Below are 26,534 nucleotides of genomic sequence, written 5' to 3'. Positions count from 1 at the left end.
GTTCACCTTGGCATTTTCTTGAAACATGATTCAAAGTTCTCTATTGGTGGTGCTTTAAATAGAAATATATAACAGAAAATGGTATGTTTGAACTTACATGAACTCACTTCAGTCACTCAAATTTCACTTTCATATGGCCAAATTGAGAGAATGTAGCATGTGTTGAAAAGTGGTAAGCTATTTCTTTTGGTGAAACTTTATAAAATTCTTTGAGAATGTAAAATGGAAACCAGCAAGAAAGCATGGCTATCAAATCAAAAAAGAGCCAGACAAGTTTGATGTATTGTAAAATACAGTTGTCCCACAATCATTTAAAAAGAAGGTAATTATGCCTAAGGCCATCACCACTTACTATTCCTTGAATTGGGTACAAATTAGCTAGAGGTCCAAACTGTTATGATTGCATAAAGTTAAACCTACAACATTGTCCAATTTTTCAACAGCAAGGACAACAGTTTTTCAAGTTAATGTTTTTCCTTTTAAGACTATATTTTGAATGCTATATAATCAAGGAAAAGATGAGTTTGTATAAAAATTTAACTAAGCAAGTTTTTCATACCCTTTTTTTGTGTGCCTAATATACATTTTCAATTATGCTTTGTTAAACTTTGGACAACATCCTTTTCAGGATGAGCTGGAGTTTAGAAAATTTTCAAGTTTAGTTTGAAACTTTATGAAGACTTGAGCTCTTCATCTTTGAGATCACTTGCTGTAAAAGGCAAGTCTATCGAGATGAGTCATATTGAAAGGTTTTTCTTTGCTGGTTTATAGAGATGTTTTGATGTAAGAAAGAGTAAATAAAACACAACCAGCACAACCAAAAATAATAGATTTAACAATAATCAAAACAACACAAGCTTTTCTTCCAGCAAACTAGAACACTCTAGATATAAAGATACTCCAATATTTACAGTATGAGAAACCAGCAGTTAACCAAGTATGCAGGTTTTTCTGCTGGCACTGTATATGAAGTTGTAAAAGTAAACTAACATAGCCCTATCTCCCAAAAAAAAAAAAGGCAACAAGAACCAGAGAGTGGTTTTTTAAACCAAAATGAAATAAAAATATATTTGGAAAAAGAAAAAAAGAAAAAAGAGAGAGCAAACATAAACTGGTTGAAGACCAAGCTCAGCAAAACACTGTCTCATCAACTTCTCTACTTTGCTTCTGTTGTAAAAACTGTAGGTTGTTGTTTTTCTTCATCTTAGCAGATTATAAAAAAAAAGGACAAGGAAATATAAAGGGATGGAATGATTCTATATAGGCTTGCATCTTTGTCTTTCATTCCTTTCTTGAAATCTTGGAGCTGCAAATAGATAATCAGCAAAAGAAAAAAAATGAATAAGGCAAATCACAGGATTGCTTGAAATCAAAACCAACATAAGATAGTTGCGAACTAACATACCGAGTCCATTAGCTTCCGAGGTTCTCATGATTCTGAGCCTTTTCACTGAGCCAAGGAACATCCTAAATGGAAAAACAAGAATGAGGCAATATGATTAGCCATACTATTTAGATATGGATAATGGAGGGGAAAGCAATACTATGATGTGTATCTTTGGTGGTTTTCTTCATCTTCAACTATTTTACTATAAACAAATGAAACTAGAATATCTAGTAATTGACTATTACTGTTAAAACATTTCTTAAGAGAAGTGACATACCTCCAAGGGACATCTCCCACAAGCATCCAATCACCATCTTTGTCTTCATAAGTCAGAGCAAACTCAGAGGACCCATCCAAAAGCTTGGAGGATTTTGCTGCTTGCTCCTTCTCTCCACTTGATCCTAAATAGACATTTACAACAGTCAATACCAATTTTTTATAAAGAAAGATCATTCCACATATCATCATTGAAAACACTCATCAAATAGGCAAAAGTTGATCATCCATATCATGATCAGAGGCATGTGCAACTAAGCCTACTCAACCAGACATCTCATCTAAAAATAGAAAGAAAGAGAACTAAACTAACCATTTAAGTTCACAGTTAAATTAGGTCTGAAAAACATGTCCACCAGGGTTTGGGATAAAGTTTCATAACAAGAGTGAGCACTCAAGTCAACTTTCCTCCCAATAGCTATGCCATCTATGTTGACTTTGACATAACCAAGATGCCCTTGTTCTTTGACAGCAAGATTGGCCTTGCCATTGCCAACATCATTAGTCTTCTTCTTTAAAGCCTCCTTGGATTTTTCTTTGTCTCCCATCACCTTCTCATCTTCAGCAGCCCTTGAAGTCTTTGCTTGATTATGCAACCTGGAAGCTCTTATTGGTGGCCACCCCACAACCTGACTGCTTTCACACCAGAAATCATAAAAAAAATTGTTAAAAAAAACTCCCCAGAATTAATACAGTACTAAAAATATATACATATATATATATAGACACAGCTAATACAGGATACATATACATATTTTCACAAAGGATAACAGGAAAGCTTAATACATATTTATAGCGAACACATATATACTATAACTACAATGAAATCATCAAAATCATGAAGGAACTTGGTAGCAACTGTTATAAAACTTTTTTCTTTGGTGGGGTTTATTTTTCTTCTTACGAGTGTCCATATTTGACTTCCAAATACCATCAAAAGAGAGAGAGAGAGAGAGAGAGTTGTTATTACCTGACCCTGGGAGGAGAAGAGCCACCGTCTTGAGAAACAGAGTCAGCAGCGGTTCTTTTAGTCCCGGCGACAGCAACAGCACCAGTCTTAATATTAGCCAAACGAGAGTTTGGTGCCGAAGACGGTCCACGAGAAGGGAAGTCCTTGGCCATCAAGATACGACCACACTCACCCCACGTGGACGTCTTAGATTTCCGACCACCACCACCACCACTACCGAGGCTGAGCCCCAAGCCCAGTTCAAGGTCGGACTCAACACCATACGACGTCGCTTCAGACGACATGCCCACGTAGTCTTCTTCCACTTTGGAAGCAGCTACCACTACTGACTCATTCGAAGAGCTTCCACAAGAACCACCACCACCACTACCACCCAGAAGACCCAGAGTTCCTTTCATCAAAGCAGAGATATGATAACAAGAAAAAGTTTCTGCCTTCGGTGAAACTGTGAGATAGAGAAAAAGAGGGAGAGAGGCTTGGTGTGTTTAAGGAGAGAATGTTAGAGAAATGGAGGAGGAGGAAAAGGGTGTAAGGAGAGATGTAAAGATAAAAACAGAGAAATGGGGTTGGGTTGGAGAAGAAGAAGAAGAAGGTGGTGATGATGATGATGATGGTGATGGGACCCATATGTCTGGGAGTGCGCCTAGCACTCTCACCACCCAACCCCATTTTTTCTTGACATGGTTCATATCTCTTGAGAATCTGTCTATCTCTGTTTTGGTATATTTATTTTAATTTAATTAATTATAATAATTGTTAAAAAAAAAAGAGAAGACATCAAGAACTAATTAGACTAAAATCAATATATTTACTTTTAATGTGGAAGGAAGAAAAAGAAGAAAGATTCTTAAAACACCTTCAAACTAAAAATAAATAAATTATCTCATATGTTATTATCTTTTATATTAATTGTAAAAAATTTGTGTAAAAATTTATGTTTGTTGAGCCTTCTTTATAAGCATTATACGTAAATAATAACATAACTTAATTGTTATAGAATAGATAAAAATATTTAACTCAGTTTTTACTAATTTATTTTTTGTAATTTTGTACTTGAATTTTTTGATCAATTAGTGGATTAAAATGACTTTTTTTTTTTTTGAAGTGTTTTGTTGAAAAAGTGAAAGATTTTATTGGCGTTTTGTTTTCAATGTTTTTAAGGCATTTGTTTGAAATAAAAGTGTGTTTGTAGTTTTATTTTGACATAAAAAGTTACAAACTTTTTTTTTGGGTTTATTATTATTATTTGTTAGGTGTCTTAAATTGGCCTGGTATTTTGGAAATGGACCACCAAGTGTCTTTTCTGGCGGAGCCAAATTTGTGTTAATATAAACAACATTAAAAATTAAAATAAGTTAGACACTAAGCAGCCCCACTTTCTTTTAATAATAATAATAATAACAATGATAATAAATTATATAGAAATTTTTTATAATGAGATAAAGAGATCGGAAATGATGCAAAGACCTTTGCTTTCTTTGGTAGAATAATGAGTTTTTTCTCTCTTTTTGTTCTTGGCATGATGGTTAATGATATAATGAACAACTTTGGACTCTTTGGAGCTTTGGAGCTATTAACTTAGACAACTACTATGGCTTTAGCATAATTAGTCTTAGTGTTCTTTTTTGCCAAAATCATGCACTTAAATAGTAAAATAGTATAATTTTATGTTACTATACATGCAAATATATTATATACTTTTAAATATGATAACTTTTCAAAACATAAATAATAATTTTTTTAATAAAAATTAAGATTATGTATTATATATTATAATTATAATTATAATAATATTTTATAATATTTAAATTTATATTAATACAAAGTATTAAATATCTAATTTTGTATTGAATATTATTATAATAATCATATTTATAATATTTGAATTCATATTAATATAATTAGTAAAAAAAAAATTGTGATTATATATTATTATCATAATAATATTTTATAATATTTAAATTTATATTAATATAATTATTAAATATTTAATATTGTATTATATATTATTATAATAATCATATTTTATAACATTTGAATTTAAATTTATATTAATATAATTAATAAATACCTACTTTTAATTAGTTTTAAACGTATATTTTAAATTTATATTAATATAATTAATAAATATATCTTTTTAATTGATTTTAAAAGTATATTCCATTAAATATTTAAAATATTCTATTAAAATTAACAAAACAAGCTGTTAAAACCAAAAAATTTCATTATCTACACACTTATTGATAATGACACATAAAAGAACGTCGATGCTGGTTTTGAGGAGCAACAACACAAGTTATGTGGCTCCTTCCAATTGTTCGACAACCAGTAAAAATTGTTAGAAATTCAACTTTTGCAGATTACTCGAGACAACCCTGTATAAAATTATCATTTATCGCACACTAATCACTATTATTGAACAATGTAAGCAAAATATAAAAAAAATACTTTATCTTTGACAATGAAATTGATTTTCTTACCCTACTTGCTGATTAAACAAATGAAAAGAAGTTGAACTGTCAATACCCACATTTCTTGTTTTTGTTTTGTGGTCTCCTCCAACAATTGATTGATTTCTTGAAAAGAGAAGGAGAAAGAAGAAAAAATTAAAGGACTTTGGATGGAGTGAGAAAAGTTTGATTAAGATAAGACCCGGTAATATGTTAATTTCTATTGTAAAAAAATCATGATAATAATAATTAATAATAATAATTAATAATAATAATAAAAAAATATTCTATAATGTAGCAGCAAAAGTACAAGAGCACCACCATTCAAAGGGGTCCTTTTTGTGTGTCTGTTTTGTCTAATTAAATGGATAAATTATTAAAATGTATTATATAAATAGGGTAAGCATATTCACTATATTTTACCTTCTAGCTAGCTTTATTATTATATATACCACCAAAAACTAAAACAAAGAGAGCAAACAATAGTATATAGTATATAGTATATAGTATATAGTATATAGGGAGATAGGGGATTTAATTTAATTTAATTTAACTAATGGGATTTGATAGAGATCATCAAGTCATGAAAACAGTAATTAAATAAAAATTATTATTTATTTTTTTAATTATTTCATCTTAGGTGTCCTTTTGGGTAAGCTTTATCATAAAAAGTAGTAATGTTGGTTTAGTCTAAAGGTAGAGTCAATTAGAAGCAAAAGCATTTATATTCTAATTAAATTATATTATATGTTATATCTCACTTCTCATTGCCTTATTTTCTTTTTCAACTATATGTTGTCTACTATATAGAAGACAAATAGCACAAAACCTTGTTTTAGAAAGTTGAGACCTAAAGAGATGCATTCACAGTGGGTGGTGGGCCTTCACAAAAGTAGGTTATTTATTTATTATTATTAATTTATAAATATATATATGAGAAATTAACATTAACAATAATAATAAAAAAAGAAAAAGAAAAGGGACTATTTTCTTTATATATGTATGTTGGGGTGTAAACTTAGGACAATGTGTTTTAAATGTAAATTTATACCAAATTAGGGACCACAGCTAAGCAAAAAAAATTTGTTTGTTTGGTACAGATAAGTCTAATCAAGTGATTGTTTGGGAAAGAAAGGACCTAAATAAAATAGTCAATGTTGCATGCTTAATTCCCACTACTTTTATATGTGTATACTTGTTTTATTATTCCTTTCCAAAAAAAAAATTAAAAAATATATTTGTTTTATTATTATTATATAGTTCATTAATTGCTTCAATTCTTTCCTATATGTTATTGTTATTGTTTTTTTTAAACTTAATTTGTGCATCAATTAATATCATTTCATACAATATAAGATTTAAATAAAATAAAAAGCCTTCCTATATAAAAAAAAGGTTTATATGTATAGTAATAACAATAATATGGTATTTTGCTTCCATTTTGTTTTTAAATGCTAGTTTTATTGTTCTATTCTCAAAAATTATAAAAAACTTTACTCATTTTCATAGCATAACAAAAATGTATATTCAACTAAAAGATGTATGAAATAACAAATAAGAGGAGCCTAGGGTCAAAATTTTATTTATTTTAATTATATTATGGATTCTAGTCAAATGCATTTAGCTTATATTAAAATAAGTGAATGATTGTTTTCTCTTGTTAGGATAATAATTATTTTATAATTTATCAACAATTGATTAAAATTTGATTTTATGAGGACAAAGAATGATATGATACTAAAATAATATATTTCTTGATAAGAAAACAAGTGTTAATTAATATATATATATATATTACTAACCAATTATATATACAAGATATAAATTCAAATATGAACTAGAATAAAATGTGATCATATGATAGAAAAAGCAGCCTAGTAGTTCTATATTATCTTGGGGTCTCAAATTTAAATATTACCTTTCCTATTGTTGAAAAAAAAAAGTTAAAAATATAAAATTTCTTAGTGTGGATGGGATGGATCCCATGGAGCCCCGCCCCAAAAGAGTACCAAGGCTTTATGTGAATTTAGAAATTAAAGCCTAAAATTATTAAAGGAGCAAAGGAAAAGAAAAAATAATTGTCATTTTTTTAAATTATTTATAAAAAAAACTACTTCATTTGTGATTGAATCAATTTTTTTTATGTATATTTTTTTTTTCTTTAGTTGATCATACACGAATAAAAAAATTCTATTAGACATTTTTGTTTCTAACTTATACATAAAAATAATTAACAACACAATATGAAAAAATAAATAAATAAAAAAGTAACAAAAATATAATTTGAAAGGTGTAAACTTTAGAAGTTAGAGTAAAGACTAATTTTGAATGGGAAATATAGTAGTTATTTTTCTTTTGTTATTGAAATAATAGTCTTATTAACGATTTTGAAAATTGGTTGTTTAGAATACAAAATTAAAATTAAAATTATATATAGAAAATAATCATAATTAAAAAATTTGGGTACTTATAAAATAAACACATAAATTTGCAATACAAAATAATTACTTTTCTTTCATAAATACATATACAATACATAATAAATTAATTAGATAAATATTTCTAATAAATACATGTCAATAATCTATGTATATATAAACCTTTATTAAAAAAATAATAGATAGGCAAATTCTAATAATAATAATAATAGAATAGAATTTTTTTAATAAGAGACTAAAGTAGAATGTAAAAACAAGAATAACGGAGACATTTTCCACCTTGTTTCTATCCTTACACGAAGTATGATGGTGGTACCTACCTTTACAACAATAAAAATAGTCTTCACATTAATTTAACCTTTTTCATTTTTCAAGTTATAAAGAGTTAAATGGTTATTTTATTCCTCATATTGTATGTTTATTTAATGGCAATGAGAATTATATGTGTAGTAATGCCTTTCGTTCATATGTTTACTAGACTAAAGAATGAGAGAGATAAGTAGAGTTAGAAAGAGAGAAAATAATATACATACTTCTCCCTACAAATACCAAGAGAATCTCATTACCCTCAATAACTTATTTTTCTTTTTGTTTAATTTTTTAATACTAAAATCAAAAAGACAATTTTGTCCTTCAAAAATCCATCTTACCAAAATGCTACATTATTTTTTAATAAAAAATTATAATTTAGTCAATTTAACATTATGAGTTCATTTCCGATTATGTAAATAGGAAAAGACGATTCTGATTTCATTTCTAATCAGCTTTAATAAACAACATAATACAAATAATAATTATGATTCTTCTATATTTTATTTTCATTTATTTTTCTATTGATTTACCCTGATTACAATTACACTGTTACACAGGCCCAAGTCACAAGCCCAATCGAGCTGGATACTGGCTTGGCCCACGAAGGTGTGAGAGGATGGTTAGACCTTGCAACCCAAGAAGCCCAGGAAGCAGAAGAACATATCACGCGTGAAGACATTCAACCAGAACAAGAGAAAGAAGAGATAGTCGGCAATGCAGAAGAGAAGGGTGAAGCGCGTAAGCCACGTAAGCGCGTGAGACCTCGATGGCTGGAGGATTTCGTTGGACACTTCGGACGTTGAGCTGAGAGAAGTTTTGCAACCATATTCGGTTATGCTTCCAATTTGTAATTTCTGATTTTTGGTTGTAAGTATATATTTGGAACAATGTATTTTTCTGGGTTTCCTTATCTTGAATGAAATACTGAGTATTGTGGGAGTTTGGCACTGACTCAAAGAGTGCAGAATTGCTATTATTTGGTGCTTTCATTGATTTTTTTTTTCACCATGAAAAATGAAGATATTGCTGCCATGTTACAGGCCCTGGAAGCTACTTTCAAACAGCATTCAGAGTCACAATTGGAGAAGTTTACCACCTTGTTGGACCAACATATGGCGAAGACTGGGGAACGACTTTCCCAAGGACCACCACCACCGTCGCCAGGCTTGACGGGCGACACCAGTGCGATGAGGGAATCGGGTCGCACCCCAAGTCGACGTTCACACTCTGAACCAGAAGCTTATGAAGTCAATTCCATTTTGAAAACACTGAGGGTCAAGGTACCCAAGTTCGATGGGACTAATGTGGAGGATTGGGTATATAAGATCAATAAGTTCTTTGATCTGCATCGAGTGGAAAATCCCATTCGTCTGACCATTGTGCCGTTCCATCTGGAAGGAGTCTCTTGCACCTGGTTCCAATGGATGGAGAAGAGTGGGTCGTTCACTGACTGGGAATCGTTTTTGCGTGCTCTGCAGCAACGTTTTGGGACATCCATATACGATGACCCCTTAGGCCGCATCTCCAAACTCATGCAGAAAGGAAGAGTGTCCGATTACAGAGCTGAATTTGAGGCTCTCATGCCTCGTATCACTGGAGTTCCGGAATCGATGTTCCTGAATTTCTTCATTTGGGGTCTGAAGGTGGAGATTCGCCGTGAGCTTCTCATGCTTCCCCCTAAGGATTTGGCTGATGCAATGGCGAAGGCGCAGTTATTTGAAGATCGTCATGATGATTGGGCTTCTCGACCTCGAGGGGAGGTTACTAAAGCTCCGTGGTCCAACCGTACATCTACCCCGCACCAGGGAATGAACTCCTTGGTACAGTTGCCCAAACCGGGACCGTTCGCTTCAGGTACTTCTATATCGGCCCCCACAGGTTCTCCCTTGCCGATTAAAAAGCTATCACCAACTGAGTTGAAGGAGAGACGTGATAAGGGTCTCTGTTTTACTTGCGATGAGAAATTTCATTTTGGTCATAAGTGCAAAAATCGAATGCTTATTCTGTGTGGTTATGATGATGAGGAGATGGGTACCATGGTGGACAGTGAGTCGCATGAAGAGGTTGAAGAGACTGAAGAAGAAGTTAGCTTGAATTCGTTATCCAATTCAATGAACCCTCGTATTTTTCGGATTATGGCTACACATGGGTCCGAAGCGGTTGAAGTGCTCATTGATACGGGCAGCCACAATAACTTCATTCAAGAGGCGTTGGTCACACAGTTGCACTTAGAGTGTGAGGATACCAAACGATTCAAAGTCTATATGGGCAATGGGAACTTTCTGCTGTGTTCCAAGATATGTAAAGGGGTCGAACTCATTTTGCAGGGCTATAGTTTCCTTGTTGATCTGTATGTATTACCCATATGTGGTTTGGACATTGTTTTGGGGATGCAGTGGCTGCAAACGTTGGGTCCGTGTATTCATGATCATAAAGCGCTCACAATGGAATTTACTTGGCAAGGTACGGTTATCAAGCTGGCGGGATCGAAGGAATTGGCAGCTCACCAATTATCTTTTACTCAGTTTCATGCGATGCTTCAAGAAGGAGAGGTTAAGGATATCTATCGCCTCTCAGCGGTTTTGGACAGGACCGAGAGTAAACAGCCGCCTTTTGACGCATTGGCAGCTCAATTTCCTTCTAATGCACAGGAACTTCTGACTGAATTTGAGGATGTTTTCAGGAGCCCGATCAACTACCGCCGCATAGAGGGACTGACCATCGCATATTTCTACAACCGGATTCCACACCGGTTAATGTTCGCCCATATCGGTACCCGTATTTTCAGAAGGATTTGATTGAGCAATTGGTCAAGGAGATGCTGGCTGTGGGTTTTATTCGTCCTAGCACTAGCCCTTATTCTTCACCCATTTTGTTGGTTAAAAAGAAAGACGGTACATGGCGCTTTTGTGTGGACTATCGGGCTCTTAATGGGATCACCGTTAAAGACCGTTTTCCTATTCCTACGATTGATGAACTACTTGATGAATTGGGCAGCGCTAGAGTATTCTCTAAACTTGACTTGCGGGCGGGGTATCATCAAATCCGCATGGATCATAGAGACATTCACAAAACAGCCTTGCGGACTCACGAAGGCCACTATGAATTTATGGTTATGCCGTTCGGCCTCACCAATGCTCCCTCCACCTTTCAAGCGACAATGAATTAGCTCTTTCGCCCCTTTTTGCGGCATTTTGTGACTGCTTTTTTTTATGATATATTAGTATACAGCAGGAGTGAAGCGGAGCATTGTCACCACTTGAAGCTAGTGCTACAGTTACTACGGCAACATAAGTTTTACGCTAAGGGCAGCAAGTGTTTGTTCTTCCAGAAATCGATAGAATATTTGGGTCACTTGGTCTCTTCTCAAGGTGTACGGGCCGACCCTTCCAAAATACAAGCCATGGTCGACTGGCTGACCCCACAAACAGCCAAACAACTTCGGGGTTTTCTTGGTTTGACGGGGTATTATCGCCGGTTTGTAGCCCATTATGCAGCGATCACAGCCCCCTTGACTGACCTCTTACGCAAGGATGACAAGTTTACTTGGAATGCAGCAGCAGCAGCGGCTTTTGCCACTCTCAAACAAGCAATGACAGCCACTCCGGTACTTCGTCTACCAGATTTTTCTAAGGATTTTATAGTAGAGACAGATGCATCCAACGTGGGTATTGGTGGGGTCTTGATGAAAGATGGGCACCCATTAGCTTTCTTCAGTAAGAAATTGGGACCAAAATTTATGGGCACTTCGGCATATACAAGGGAAATGAGGGCGATTGTGGAGGCAGTCCATAAATGGCGTCAATACTTGTTGGGTCGCCATTTTATTATTCGAACGGATCACAAGAGCCTAAGGGAGTTACTGACACAAGTGATCCAAACACCCGAGCAACAACAATTTCTTCGGAAACTTTTGGGGTTCCAATTCTCTATTGAGTACAAAGCAGGTTGTCAAAATTCTGCAGCAGATGCCTTATCCAGAAGGGATGAAATACCGGCCACAACACTTCAATTAGCTTTGAGTCGCGGTTGTTTTGATTTTCTGGATGAATTACGCCAGGAAAATACCACTTGCCCCGATTTGAGAGCCCTCCATACGGCCTGGCAGCAAGGTAATCTCGACAATACTTTGTACTCTATCGAGGATGGCCTGCTTTTTTTCAAACAGCGGCTTCTTATCAGCAAACATTCCAGTTTGAAACAACAGTTGCTCAAGGAATTTCATGAATCTCTAGTGGGCGGTCACGCAGGAGTAGAACAGACTTTTCTTTGTCTTAGTGCAAATTTTTTCTGGCAAGGGATGCGCAAGGATGTTAAGGCTTATGTTCAGGGCTGTCTCACATGCCAAACGGTCAAATACTCACCCACTTCACCTTATGGGCTGCTACAACCTCTTGAAATGCCGGAACGGGTTTGGGAAGATTTGGCAATGGACTTCATTGTGGGTTTACCTAAGTCCAATGGGGCAACAAATATCTTGGTGGTGATTGACAGATTTACCAAATACGCACACTTTGGTGCACTTCCAAACCCTTATACAGCGAGCAAAGTGGCTGAATTGTTCTCTAATATGGTCATTCGTCTTCATGGCGTTCCACGAACGATAGTTTCAGACAGGGACCCTCTCTTTACTAGTGCATTTTGGAAGAAGTTATTTGAGCTTATGGGTACCACATTGAAAATGAGCTCCGCCTATCATCCCCAAACCGACGGTCAAACCGAAGTGACCAATAGGTACCTTGAGCAGTACCTTCGAGCTTTTACCGCTGAGAACCCGAAGCAATGGAGTAAATTTTTGCAGTGGGCAGAGTACCATTACAACACCAGCGTTCATTCAGCCATTCAGATGACTCCGTTCCAAGCCGTGTATGGTCGACCGCCACCCACGATACCAGCTTATACGCGAGGAGCCACATCGATTCAAGCTGTTGAGGCTGATTTACTTTCGAGAGATGCCATTCTGCTTCGCCTCAAGGAAAACTTGACTCATGCTCGACACAGGATGTTACAGCAAGCGAATAAACATCGCAGGGACCGTCACTTCAAGGTGGGGGACTGGGTATTGGTCAAGCTTCACCCATTCCGTCAGACCATTGTTGCTCACCGTCTGAATTCGAAGCTATCTCGCCGCTATTTCGGCCCATTTGAAATTATTGGTCACGCCGGACCTATCGCGTATACACTCCAACTTCCACAAGGCAGCCGCATTCACCCCACTTTCCATGTATCTCTGCTGAAGCCTTATTATGGACCCTCTCCGATCAAGAGTTTTCCTCTGCCTGAACTGAGTATCGGTAATAAACCAGTGATGCTTCCTTTGGCAATTCTAGCAACGCGTGTTCAGCAACTCCACAACAAAAGCCAGCGACAGGTTTTAGTTCAATGGTCTTTGAGTTCTCCCGAGGATGCTACGTGGGAAGACTTCGATTTGTTCATGGAGATGTACAAATTACACAACCTTGCGGACAAGGTTCGTTTTGACGGGGGGAGTAGTGTTACACAGGCCCAAGTCACAAGCCCAATCGAGCTGGATACTGGCTTGGCCCACGAAGGTGTGAGAGGATGGTTAGACCTTGCAACCCAAGAAGCCCAGGAAGCAGAAGAACATATCACGCGTGAAGACATTCAACCAGAACAAGAGAAAGAAGAGATAGTCGGCAATGCAGAAGAGAAGGGTGAAGCGCGTAACCCACGTAAGCGCGTGAGACCTCGATGGCTGGAGGATTTCGTTGGACACTTCGGACGTTGAGCTGAGAGAAGTTTTGCAACCATATTCGGTTATGCTTCCAATTTGTAATTTCTGATTTTTGGTTGTAAGTAAATATTTGGAACAATGTATTTTTCTGGGTTTCCTTATCTTGAATGAAATACTGAGTATTGTGGGAGTTTGGCACTGACTTAAAGAGTGCAGAATTGTTATTATACACATTAGTAAACTTACGACTAATGTATAAAAATTCTCATTAAAACACTCCAGAAATGTTAGATACGTAAATATATTTACATATTTTTCTAATTACAATTATTTTTATGAATTTTAACAAAAATTCTCCCTAAATTTTTTCGCAATTTGGCAATATAGTTTCTAAAAAAAATTTAACAATTAAATCTTTATTACTTATTTTCTCACAAAATTATTAATTTTTGAATGATTTTGTCTATGATAAGTAAAAAAAAAAACTAATTTTGTCATTAAAAATTGAAATCTTAAATGTTAAGTAACTTAATTGATATTAGTTTTAAAACTTAATGATAAAAAATAATTTTTAGCCAACTAAATTTAAATGAAATGAAAATGAAAATTGGGAAAGGAAAAGAAAAATGGGAATGGGAATGGGATCCAAAGGTCAAAGGTTGTCGTTTTCAAGGGACAAGGGGACAAGGTGGGAGCCAAACCACGTGCCTCAAACACTTTTCTTGAGCGCCACGTAAGCCGACAGGGCTCTCCCCTGCGTGGGGACCACTTCCTTCATTTACGTTTCTTTCTCTTTCCTTTTCTTTCATCTCACGCGCTCTCTCCACGCGCTATTACAACATCAAAACATGGTAAAAACAACCACACGTTTGTTTTCCTTATAAGTCCAAACACCAAACTTGTTCTTGTTTTCTCTCTTATTTTTTCTAGCTTACTTGGTCCTGGGGTAATGTATTTATTTATTCTTTTTTTACAAAAATAATGTATTTATCTTTAAATTCAGATCGAGAATAATGGGCTGTTAAGCATAGTTTTTTTTAAGAGAAAATATGATTATTATTTTAATGAACAAAATCAAGTTTATTAAGCCACACGTGCCCTTCTAAAGTTCAAGACAAGAAAAAACATATATATTCCATATATTAGAATCTCTCTATATAAATTATAAACTATACACATTCAAGTTTTAACACTTAAAAGGTAAAAAAAAAATTAACGTGAAAAAATTACATATTATATATATATGAACTTTTTTGCAAGGGCTTCATGAACACTATCCCGATTATGATTATTGTGAAGAAGAATGCAAAGGAAATTTTATATAATATTCTCGTATTGCACTTTCTTGAGTAAATATTTAACAAGTGGATAATAAGTTATTAATAAAATTCATGTGTCAAATAATAAAAAACTGTAAAATAAAATAGGAAAGAGTACGTGTGCATTTAATATATATTTAAGAGTTTATATTTTTTTTACCTGAATTTTATAAAATGATTTAAATAGATTTCTAAACTGATAAAAAAAAATTAAATATAACTACACAGTTGTTAGACAAAATAATTTTATTATTTTTTAATTGTTAATTTAGTGAATTATTTAGAATTTTAGTTCAGAATACTTTGACAAAAATCAAATTTAAAATTCTATTTGAACAATTTTTATAAAACATAAAGTTCAAATAAATAATTGGACAAAATACAAAATCTAAATAATTATAAACCCTATATTTAATCCTAAATCATAACACTAATAATGCAAATAAAATTAGACTTGCTACCACCGAAGGCATCAATATTTACTCTATTTATTTGTCAAAAAAATTGTTTACGAGGGTCATACAAGACATGCCCTTAAAGGAATAATCTTCAACCACCTATTTTTGGAAGATTCGAAGAAACCAATAATTAATAAAAAAAATAGTTTTAGGACAGGCATGCATTAAAAATAAATATATATTAATTGTAGTCACATCCATCATTTGATTAGATTTAATTATCTGTCTGTATGTCTTTAGTCTTTATGGTAAAAAAGAATACTTTGAAAAATTAATAAATTAATTATATTATTTTAATTGATATATATATATATACACCCACAAAATAATAAGATTAAAGTAACGCAATCACTTCTTATTTAAACTTAGTTATTCTACGCTCCTAAAAATATGTGTTGGGACTTTTTTTCTTTTTTTTTTCTAATTTTGTTTATAGTGGTGTTCAGTATAGTTACAGTATTTTTTTATGAAAATTTTTGAAAAATTCTAATAGTTACCGTGCTAAAAATATGTTTATATTTTTTTTAACACGTCGTGATAAATTTAAATATTAAGAATTATGTTTTCAACACTATAAATTATTTATAATTTTTCAAAAATTTATAGAAAAGATATTGTAATTATAATGAGCATTATGTACTATAAAAAAAATTGAAAAAAAATCTCCATTATGTGATTTTGGGAGTAGAAATTGACAGATGAAATATGAGATTGACCGTACCATGATGAAATTCGTATATTATTTCAAATAAAAAAACATACCATTACTCATCTTATCATGTTTGGTGCTCTCTTTATATGGGAAATTTCACTTTCTATGCCTAGTAGGGTTTCTTAATTAAAAAAAAATACCAGCATTATTCACATTTTCAATTTGAAGCTAATGAATCCCTATGTATAAAAAATATCTCTCTCATTATATCAAGAACACTTCCTTTCTCTTTCTCTCTCTTCTCTCTCTCACGAAACCATCACCCAAAAGCCACGGTTTGCACTACAATTGTAGCTACATTTTGTTCTCAAATCGTTGAAAGACATCTTCATTGTGGGTGTAAAGATCCCAATATCAAAGGCAACATCCTTTTTGAGGGATTTTGAAGGAGAAAAACTATGGGTAAGAAGATTGTTCATTTTTTGGTGTGGGTATTATTTGTTTACTTTTTTGGCTATTTCAAACAGATCTGAGTATAGGTTGATGTATTTTTTTGGTTTGTTTGAAAGATTTATTGATCTGTGATTTTCTGGATTTTCTGCAATTGTTTTGCTCAATAGAAGCTTGACATGGGCTCAATAACTGGTAGACGATAGGTTTTTTATGAGCTCGATCTTGCTTGATTATGGCTCAGTGATGGCTTGATAAGTATACCAATTAGTTCTCGATGAGTGCTCGATAGGGTTCGATTAGTATTTTCTCGATTGTGCTCGATGAGTGCTTGATATGAGCTCGATGGCTATACTTGTTTAGGGTCGAGTTTGGTGAAAATATTTGTTGCTCAATATAAGTTCGATGTGTTGGGATTTGTGCCCTTAAAGCGTATTTCTATATGAACGATTAATGTTAATTAAATAAAGTTAATATTTTGCACTCATATTAACATTTAATTATACATGTCATTTATCATGAAAATCCAATATTATTGATGTGGTCTTAAATTAAATATATGTATAATAATATATATATAAAAAGATTTAATTCAATATAATAATATAAATTTTATCCGTAATCACTAAATAAAGTATGACCTTTACTTAATAAATATTATGAGTATGGTCTATCTTCTGTTTAAGACAGAACAGTTTATTCAGACTGTTAAGTATAGCGACACATAAAAATAAAGGTACTGTATACAATATAGATTGTATTGGAATGGGGCAAGATGAAAGAAATAACTTTTGATAATCTCCGTTAAAATATAGAAGTTCAACATTCATCAATCAATGGTCATTTGAAACTTGACTTCAATCCTGAAGTAAGTAATAAACTCTTATTTGTGCTTTTATGATTTTTGACTTATCGGGTAAGGTTCAATATTCATACAACCGAATTCCTGATATCTTGGAGTTATAGAAGTACAAGTGCCTGGGAACATACTTCACATATATGGAATCTGCTCCTTACTTGAATAAAAACATATTAATTGTTCATTTTAGTGTTGATTCGAGACTTAAACATAAAGCGCTCAATTTCTGTTAGAATCGAGTCTATCGAGCAACATTATCCCTAAAACTATCGAGTCTATCGAGCTCCTATCAAGCAATGTTTTTTATACAACTACAGACCCATCGAGCAATTTTTACTCATCCCTATCGAGGTCTTATCGAGCTAATATTGAACCTATCGAGCCACCGGTCCAAACCCAGAAAAAAAAACCCACAGAATCGACGAACCCATTCCACATATCACAAATTCAACATGCATTTAGCTTAAAAATGGATTTGGGTTCAAGATCTAACATTTGATTGTTTTCTCGAAAGTCCTTAACTGCATGGGAGGAAATCACCACCGTGGATCTCGACTTTGAAGGGAACGCGAAGGACTGTTTGGGGGTAGATGGAGGTCCCTGGAGTTAGAGGAGATGATGGAGATGGAGGTCACCTGAGATGCTCGATGAGGTTGGGGCTCGACGGGGGTTGGAGCTCGACAAGTCTATAAGGTTTCTTCTGGTTTAGGTCCGAGAGAGAGAGAGAGAGAGATCGAAAGTGATAAAGAGAGAAATGATGGGTTCAATTTTTTTGGTGGAAAAATAGTATTTTTAATAGATGAATAATGTTTAACATTAAATTGAAAAAAATGAATAAAAGTGATTTTTTTTTTTTTTAATTAGGAGTGACTATCATCCCTACAAAGTGAAATTTCTCATTTATATTTTACGGCCCTTTCTTTTGAATATTTATATTTTTATATATACATATATAAGTTTTTAAAAATATATCATATATATATTCTTTTGTTGTTTTCTTTTATTTTTTATCAGGTGTTTAATTTGTTCTCAGAAAACTCAAATATGTAAATTGTTTTTACCGACAGGAGAAACATAATATATTTGAGACTTTTTTTTGTTATATAGTTGACTATGAAAAAAAAATATGGTTAATGTTGGTAAAGATAAATATATTAAAACATGCATAACAGACTGAATCCATCATTATTAAATTTTCTGACAAATGTGAATGTGGTCGACAAAAGATGCAGATTTGACATGGTCTGTGAAAAAGTGAAAAAGCAAAGCAAGTGTTAAAATTAATAGAACAATTAATTTTGTAAATAAAATAAAGTTTTGATTTGAATTCATCAATATACAGATTAGACAAAAATAATTATTTAAGCCTTAATAAATTGGATCATTATTTAGCTAGGAATGTTACCAAAAAGACAATATCTTCAAAAGTGAAAACCAACTTATAACTTCCAAAATTCTAAATAGAGTAGCATTTGATCATTTTTCGAGATTATTATTTAATTTTTTTTCTTTTTAACTTTCGTGCTGCTACAATATATTTCACTTAAAATTATTTTTAAAATGTTACTAAATTTTTAATACATTTAGTTACATTTTTTAGTAAATGCCACTAAAATATTGTTTTTGTAACATTTTTTTAGTAAATGTTACTAAATATAATGTCACTAATATAGATTTTTGGTGTAGTGCTTGCATTAAATACTTCTAAACAAAAGGATAATTGGCTTCGTATTTATTTTTTATTGAAATAAGTTGAAGAAATGAAAAGTAAAATTTTATATTAGTTTTTCAATTTCAAAAAATAGAAAGCTTGTTTGACATACTTTTTTCTTTTTAATATACTAGATACAAACAACATGCAATATGCACGTTTGCTTAATTTTATTTATAAAATTTATTAATTATTTTTATTAAATTTATATGAATGTCATATAAATTTTGAAATAAATATCCTATTTTAATTAAATAATTTATTTATTTTTATTTAAGTTTATGTTTATTCTAGTTTTGAATTTGAAATTGACAACAAGAGATTAAATATTATAGGTGCATTTTAAATTTAAGTTTCTTGTTAGTTTAAAAAAAAAACAAAATTTGTTGCTAATTCACAACACATTGTATTATATGTTTAATATGATATTATTCTAATAAGTGAGTTTCAATTTAATTAAATTTTATTTAAGTTATAAAACGTTTGATTTTATTATTTTTAAATAATTATTAGAGTAAAATATCTCAAAAATATCATATTTTAATTTGTGTAATTATTTCTTATTTTAAAATAATTATCATTGTAAAATATCTGAAAAATATCATATTTTAATTTGTTCAATTATTTATTATTTTTAAATAATTATCATTGTAAAATATCTCAAAAATATAATATTTTAATTTTTTTAATTATTTATTTTATTTTATTTAAGTTTAAGTGTTTACAAACTACCGTTAAATATAATAATATTCTATTAAATATAAGAATATTCCGTTAAAATTAACATTAAAAAAATAAAAAACCGTTAAAATAAAAAAATTTCCGTTATCTACACATTTATTATATAGAAGATATATTTTGGTTTAGATTATACATATTTTTGTAAATATGTATAAACACACATGTGTATTGTACATTTATATATTCTTTAAAAAATGCTGAATTTTTTAAACTAAACACAAGTTTGCATGCAAAGTTTCAAAGCAAAATTATGTTTTTTTTAAAAAAAAACAGAAAAAAGAAAAAAGTGATTTCCGAAAAGATTTAAACCAAAATTAAATTAATGACAATTTAGTTGAAAATTATAAAATATAATCTTTTTTTTTATTCAACATAATAATTAATGTCCATGCTTCATTTTTTTAAGTTAATAATTTCATTGACCAACATAACTTTACTAAAAACACAAAAAATACACATTGTGCTCATAAAAAATGATATATTTTCAATAAGAATATTCATGGTTCGGATGATGTGATTTGAGTTATTTTTATTGGAGCAAAGCTATACATTTTATTAAAAAGATGATGTTTATAATATTTTCTATTGCTAAGTGTTGGTATAAAATTTTCTTTTAATTAATTAGGATATGTAATCACGTTTTCAAGATTTTGTATTAAGTAAATGACTTAAATAATAAATATAAAGGAAAACCAATTTATAGTGGTCTGCATCAATCCACTTTGTTTATATATTTGAACTTTGAATTCACTATAAATCTTAGAATTTGATTTCATTTTCTATTATTTATAAGTTCTTGTTTGAATAATAGGATTATTGGATAAGTTTTTTTATGTAATGTTGTTATGAAATTGGAGAGTATTGAAAAAATCAATCTAACATTTTAAATAATCCCTATAATAAGAGATAACTTAATTCTATTAAAAAATTTAGAATAATTTTATCCTATACAATCTCCTATCTGAAAAAACAAATTATAACTTTGTATTTATCTTGTTTTTTTTTCTTTCTAATATAGTGTTGGTAAATTATCAACTTATTCATATGTCTTTTCTCTTATATATTTTATTCTAAGCATTAGTCTTGATGTGATCATAATTATAAAATGTATCTTGGTAAAGTGGAATCTATACTATAAATTTAAGATCATCCAATTCAGTTTAATTTTTTTACATCTAACCAATCCAATCTAAATTAAGAATGAAAGTTGGAAACTACCATCCAATCCAACTGGTTCATTTATTTTAATCAGATTTTAATTTATTTTTTATAACAATCAAATTTTTTTATCATAATATCAAAGAAAACAATAATAAAAAACATACAAAATCATACAACATAACAATTATTATCAATGATAAATAGAATTTAATTAAACCATATAATTACTAATAAAAAACTAAGAATCACCATTCAGTAGTAATACACATAATCATCAACATTACAATTGCAATATAATAATAACATTGTGAAATTCTAGAGTGCACCCCATGTTTTTGGGAGCACCACGTTTTGGGTACTGGAATGATTTTCAGCGTAAAATTTTTTATGATCATCTACATTGTAGTTATTTAGAACATCCTGCAAATTTTCAGGAAATTTCGAATAATTTACAATATAAAAAATATAGTTCAAACATATTATTTTTTACGTGCATAAGAAAAAATAGTCACGTGTACAATATACTATTTGAACATTATTTTCGGCACAGTAAACTATTCAGAATTTTTTGAAAATTTACAAGATGCTCTAAATAATTATAATATACATGGTCATAAAAACAAATTCACCGAAAATCATCCTGGTATCAAAAAACAAGAGTGGGTGCACCAGTATACCCATTTTTAGGGGGTGCACCCTAGAAGTACCCAATAACATTTAAGTAACTAATACAACAATTAAAACTTCAATATAAGTCTCAAAACAACAATGATCATATTTATATTTTATATAATATATAAATATTATATAGGTTGGATTGGTTTGGATTATGATTAAATTTTAACATTTTTCATTTATAAACCGGACCAATCTAATTATTATCCAAACTTTCAAATCCAATACAATATAATTATAATTGAATATCTACTTTTTTGTAACTAAATTAGATTAGCAGTCTAGATGATGTGATTCATGTTTTGTATGCAATAATCTTATTGTCATATTAATAATTGCCTTTTTATTTGACATGATACTAAGTATTCATTAAGCATGTGTCTCTCGACCTAATCAATAGTCAAGAAGAATGATTATATCTCCTTTGACACAAATATATAACTCAAACTCAAACTCAAAGTAGATTACAAGTATAGTAACAAATTAAACACTAACCCTTTAATTTGCTTCCTAAAAATGAAACAAACACTTTAGTGCAACAGTACTTAACAAACATATTATGTCTAATTTGTTAGATTAATGTTAATGAAGGTATAATAATTCAGAAATGTCATAATTAGGGTTTGCAGAGAGTAGAGGGCAGGAGGAGGCAGAGACAGGTGGCGCGTGAGATAGAAAAGCAGAGGAGCGTGAGTTTAGGGTGGTGGGGCCGGTGAGAAGTTATATTTTCTGATCTCTCATTATTGGATTTAGATTTAGACAGCTCTGCTCTGCACCACTCCAATCTCTCCCAAAGAGAATTAGGTCATTTTCAATAAAGTTCCACACCCACATGAAAGTTTATACTAATGTAATGCTCAAATACTTTTTTTTTTTTTTTTGAGTTTCTTAGTTAGGACATTTTCAAACACTTTCTCAAAAAAAAAAAAAAAAAAATTAATAATAATAAAATAAAAATCTTGAAGTAATTTGATAATATATGGTTATGTTAGTGGCCACAATATTTTAATATTAAAATGTTTCTTATCCCAAGGTAATAAGGAGATATATGTTACCACAATATAATTCAAAAAAATATTGATTGTATTTTAATTGGTCTATTAGACATTGTTATCACTTTTAATCAAGTCACTGACAAGTGACACTTAAATATTTGGTATAGTAGATTATGTGTATCTTCTGCCATAATGATGTCGATGATTTGTTTATGGATTGGTGATCAAAGCAATTTTTAATGTTGAGGACCAAACTCAAATCCCTCTTCCCTAAATTGTAGATATATATATTTTTTAAGGTGACATAATTATATTTTTGTTAAATATGGGAGTCTTATATCATTGAATTGAATAGGAATTTTCACTCTTCAAATTTACATGCTTTTTTTTTTCTTCTTCGAATCATTTGAAATTTGATAAATTATGGGAGAAAAATGTATTTAAATAAATATATGAGAAAATTAATTTAAATAAATAACTTAATTGTCAAATTTTAAATAGTAGAACATAGATAAGATGTGTAATCTAGATATAGAATTTTTTTATTCTATATCACCCACCTTTCAAGTTCCACACAAAATTGGATAAAGAGATATACAACAACTGGTCAATGGTGAAGTTCTTAATTAATAAACCATAGTATATCTATAGATATTAAACGGATTGATCAATATATATGGAATGGAACATAATTGTATGATTTTTTTTTAGTCAATTTGAACATTATTAAAGGATGGGTAAATAATAGTTGGAATCCCTATACTTTACTAATTGTATTATTTAGGTCCCCAATTTTTATTTTGTACCAATTAGATCCTTAATTTTTACTTTATGGCTCACATAGGTCCCCAATCTTTATTTTGTACCAATTAGATCCCTATTCTTTACTTTATGGCTCATATAGGTCCCCAAAGTTATATTTTATTAAATAAATCTTTATTTATATGGATAAAATAGGATTTAAGAAAAAAATAATACCTATTTTTTTCTCTTTAAATTTTTCTTTATATAAAGAAAAATAGGTTTTTTTTTGTTAAAATCATATTCTACCCTTATAAATTATGATTTATTTAATAAAATATAACTTTGGGGACTTAAGTGAGCTAAAAAATAAAGATTGGGGATCTAATTGCTACAAAATAAATATTAGAGACTTAAGTGATATAACTGTTAAAGCTTAAGGACCCCAAGTGCTATTTACCGTTAAAAGGATGTTGTTATCTTATTGATAGTAACTATATAAAGAAAAAGCATCATAATGAATACAAGTTGCTAGATAATTAATTAATCTGTTGTTAAATTAGTCCCAACAATATTAAATTGACATTTCGTATAACAAAATAGCAGCATAAAAGAGTGTTATAAACTTATGAGTAATTAGTGAAAATAGCTTATTTTTTGGAGTTATTTTGTACTTTGACCTAGTTTTGATAATTTTTTGTAAAATAGTTTCTGTCTAAAATTTCAACCAACTGTCTAAAAATTCTAACTAGCTGTCAGAATATTTTGACCACCTATGTGGAAAATTTCGACCACCTGTCTCGAGTGTCATAGACTATTTTGCAAAAAATTATTAAAATTATGCTAAAATGTAAAATATCTTAAAAAAAAATAGAATATTTTGCCAAATCCCGTAAACTTATATATATATTTATACACAAAGATCAATATATAAAATTTTCCATCATGCAAATTAAGAATATATTTCTTGGCCCTAAGACCATCTTTTCCTTATAAAAAAATAAATAAATAGGTTTCTACATTACTTTTTCTTTTCTTTTAGTTAATGAAAAAGAGCTAGCAATCTACATGAGTTTAGAAATTGATGTGTGGGATAAAGACAGCTGGCTTAAGATATATCTGTATATATATATATAAATATTTGACTCACTATTTATAAATAATATTGGACATTTTAGAAAAGAGATAATTATATCCTATATATACACATAGTACACCAATTACTTCTAGCTATATATTTTGTGTCTAGATAAATACAAATTATTATTAGTAGAAGACACTATGATCTTGTTATATTTTGCATAAAGTCATTATGTTGGCTCATTAGGTGTCATAACACTAAGACCCCCAAAAATAGACAATCTTAAAGAAGAATGAAAATGATATAGAATATCTACCCCATATATATCAAAATTATATATGTCCCTTCAATATTTCCAATGGGCAAAATAAAAATTAAGAAAAATATGAATCTCCAAAAGGAATTTTGATAAACACAATGAGGCACAAGTCAAGCAAATGAATTGATTATTTATTAGTGTTATAGATAGAATATATAATGTTATGAATTGACTATTATATATTTATATAATATAAAAATGAATATTATGTCTCCTAGTACAGTAATTTGCATTCATGCTTAAGCTAGCAAATAAAAATCTAAACGTGGAAGCTATAGTGAAGAATATTAATTAACATGTTAATTAAATATTAATTAAAGGTGCTACATCTTTATTATAAATATTTTTAAAAGGGTAACATGCTTTTGATAAAGATAAATTCCACTAAAGTTAACTAAGTCTTTCAGAATTAAGTTCCTGGGCCACTATGTACCCTAATAGAATCTAAAAAAACAAAAAGAAAAAGATAGATGTGATCTTCATGCTTCTCTTTATACAAGATGTTTTTATAGATATATACACACACACACACCCTATCATATGACCAAATTTATTTGCAATTAATCAGCTGTTTATCTTGATTATCTAATTAAAAAATATTATCAACAGAATACTCTTTGATAAGTATATATACAGACATTGAGGATATAATTATTATTCCCCAAGATATTAGGAATCATTTAGCTATATTGTTCTGATCTTAATATGGAATCCATATATATATATATAAAAATAATATAATTTAATATGTTAAAGGAGCTATTTAAGTTATAGAATACCATATTCTAATCAAGTATACAGCATCAACCACTTTTTTTATTTGAAAACTCATGGACTTGACTGAATTTATTGGAATTTAAAGGGAATATATATAAAATAAAATGTAAATATATGTCACATCACTTTGTATATACTTTTATAGAAGATATATGTGCTTAACCTTATAATAATAAAAGACAATCCTTCGGAGCCCTACGAGTGAGGATTTTCACTATTTTTCGACCTGTGAATAGTTTTCGGTACAATTTTTTTTATGACCATATATATTGTAGCTATTTAGAGCATCCAGCAAATTTTCAGAAAATTCTAAATAGTTTACAGTACCAAAAACTAGGTTCAAACGTATTATTTTCTACGCGCATAAAAGAAATTAGTCACGCGTGCAACAATATGTTTGAAGTTTGAACTTAGTTTTCGGTACTGTAAACTATTCATAATTTTCTGAAAATTTGCAGGATGCTCTAAATAGCTACAATATACACGGTCATAAAAAAATCGCGCCGAAAACTGTTCACGGGTTGAGAACACTGAGAACCCCACCGGTAGAGCTTAAAGTGAAGCTCTCATAGGAGAATTCCCCCAATAATAACATCTCAATTTAGTCCAATTTATACATTATTGTCAGAAATACAACCTAATATATTATAAAGAAAAGAGTAATTAGCGGTAAAATCTCTTCATCTTTATCTTCTTATACACTTAACTCCCAATCTCCCGTTCCGTTATCGAATTTACTATTCACGTCGATTCCTTCCGTTATGTATCCAAACCCTTCGACGTGGCCATTTCAAACCGTGTGCCCACGTGGATAATGAAAATGAAAATGAAAATTAACAAAACTTAAATAATTGAAATTAAAAACCTAAAAAAAAAACGGAAAAACTCAAATCCAGAAATACAACTTTATTTCTTTCATTTTAGTGTTCATCTTCGTCTGAAAAATCCAAATCCAGATTAAACCCAAAAAAACTCAAACATTTCAGATCAACAAATGCCATTAAAAAAACTCAGGAACTAACTAATTCCCCCCACCCCGAAAAAAATAACTCGAAATCCAAGTACAA

The 26,534-nt window shown here is 30.6% G+C and overlaps 2 protein-coding genes across 2 annotated transcripts; one reads left to right on the top strand and one right to left on the bottom strand.

The window, feature by feature from the left end:
• Positions 1-810: 810 nt before the first annotated feature.
• LOC133819679 (auxin-responsive protein IAA13-like) lies at positions 811-3,250 on the bottom strand. The gene is made up of 5 exons (XM_062252979.1): positions 2,634-3,250; positions 1,977-2,296; positions 1,665-1,788; positions 1,406-1,467; positions 811-1,306 (listed from the first exon to the last, which is right to left on the bottom strand). Exons 1-5 carry the CDS (start codon positions 3,029-3,031, stop codon positions 1,257-1,259), a joined length of 954 nt encoding a protein of 317 aa, XP_062108963.1. The 5' UTR covers positions 3,032-3,250; the 3' UTR covers positions 811-1,256.
• LOC133815643 (uncharacterized) lies at positions 3,141-11,002 on the top strand. Its single transcript, XM_062248456.1, has 4 exons — positions 3,141-3,203; positions 8,391-8,580; positions 8,854-10,412; positions 10,517-11,002. Exons 1-4 carry the CDS (start codon positions 3,141-3,143, stop codon positions 11,000-11,002), a joined length of 2,298 nt encoding a protein of 765 aa, XP_062104440.1.
• The last annotated feature ends 15,532 nt before the right edge of the window (positions 11,003-26,534 follow it).

The sequence above is a fragment of the Humulus lupulus genome, chromosome 2 (assembly GCF_963169125.1).
Source record: "Humulus lupulus chromosome 2, drHumLupu1.1, whole genome shotgun sequence".
In the NCBI taxonomy this organism is placed as follows: Eukaryota; Viridiplantae; Streptophyta; class Magnoliopsida; order Rosales; family Cannabaceae; genus Humulus; species Humulus lupulus.
This window is presented reverse-complemented; position numbering and strand designations above follow the sequence as displayed.

Bases quoted from the DNA above. Each gene is read 5' to 3' on its own strand.
- LOC133819679 (XM_062252979.1), bottom strand. From the start codon at position 3,031: ATGAAAGGAACTCTGGGTCTTCTGGGTGGTAGTGGTGGTGGTGGTTCT. The intron at 1,789-1,976 runs GTTAGTTTAGTT...ATGTCTATTTAG, and splicing joins TTTAACTGTGAACTTAAATG to GATCAAGTGGAGAGAAGGAG. The intron at 1,468-1,664 runs GTATGTCACTTC...TTTTCCATTTAG, and splicing joins GTGGGAGATGTCCCTTGGAG to GATGTTCCTTGGCTCAGTGA.
- LOC133815643 (XM_062248456.1), top strand. From the start codon at position 3,141: ATGGAGGAGGAGGAAAAGGGTGTAAGGAGAGATGTAAAGATAAAAACA. The intron at 3,204-8,390 runs GTTGGAGAAGAA...ACTGTTACACAG, and splicing joins AAACAGAGAAATGGGGTTGG to GCCCAAGTCACAAGCCCAAT. The intron at 8,581-8,853 runs GTAAGCGCGTGA...TGAAAAATGAAG, and splicing joins GGGTGAAGCGCGTAAGCCAC to ATATTGCTGCCATGTTACAG.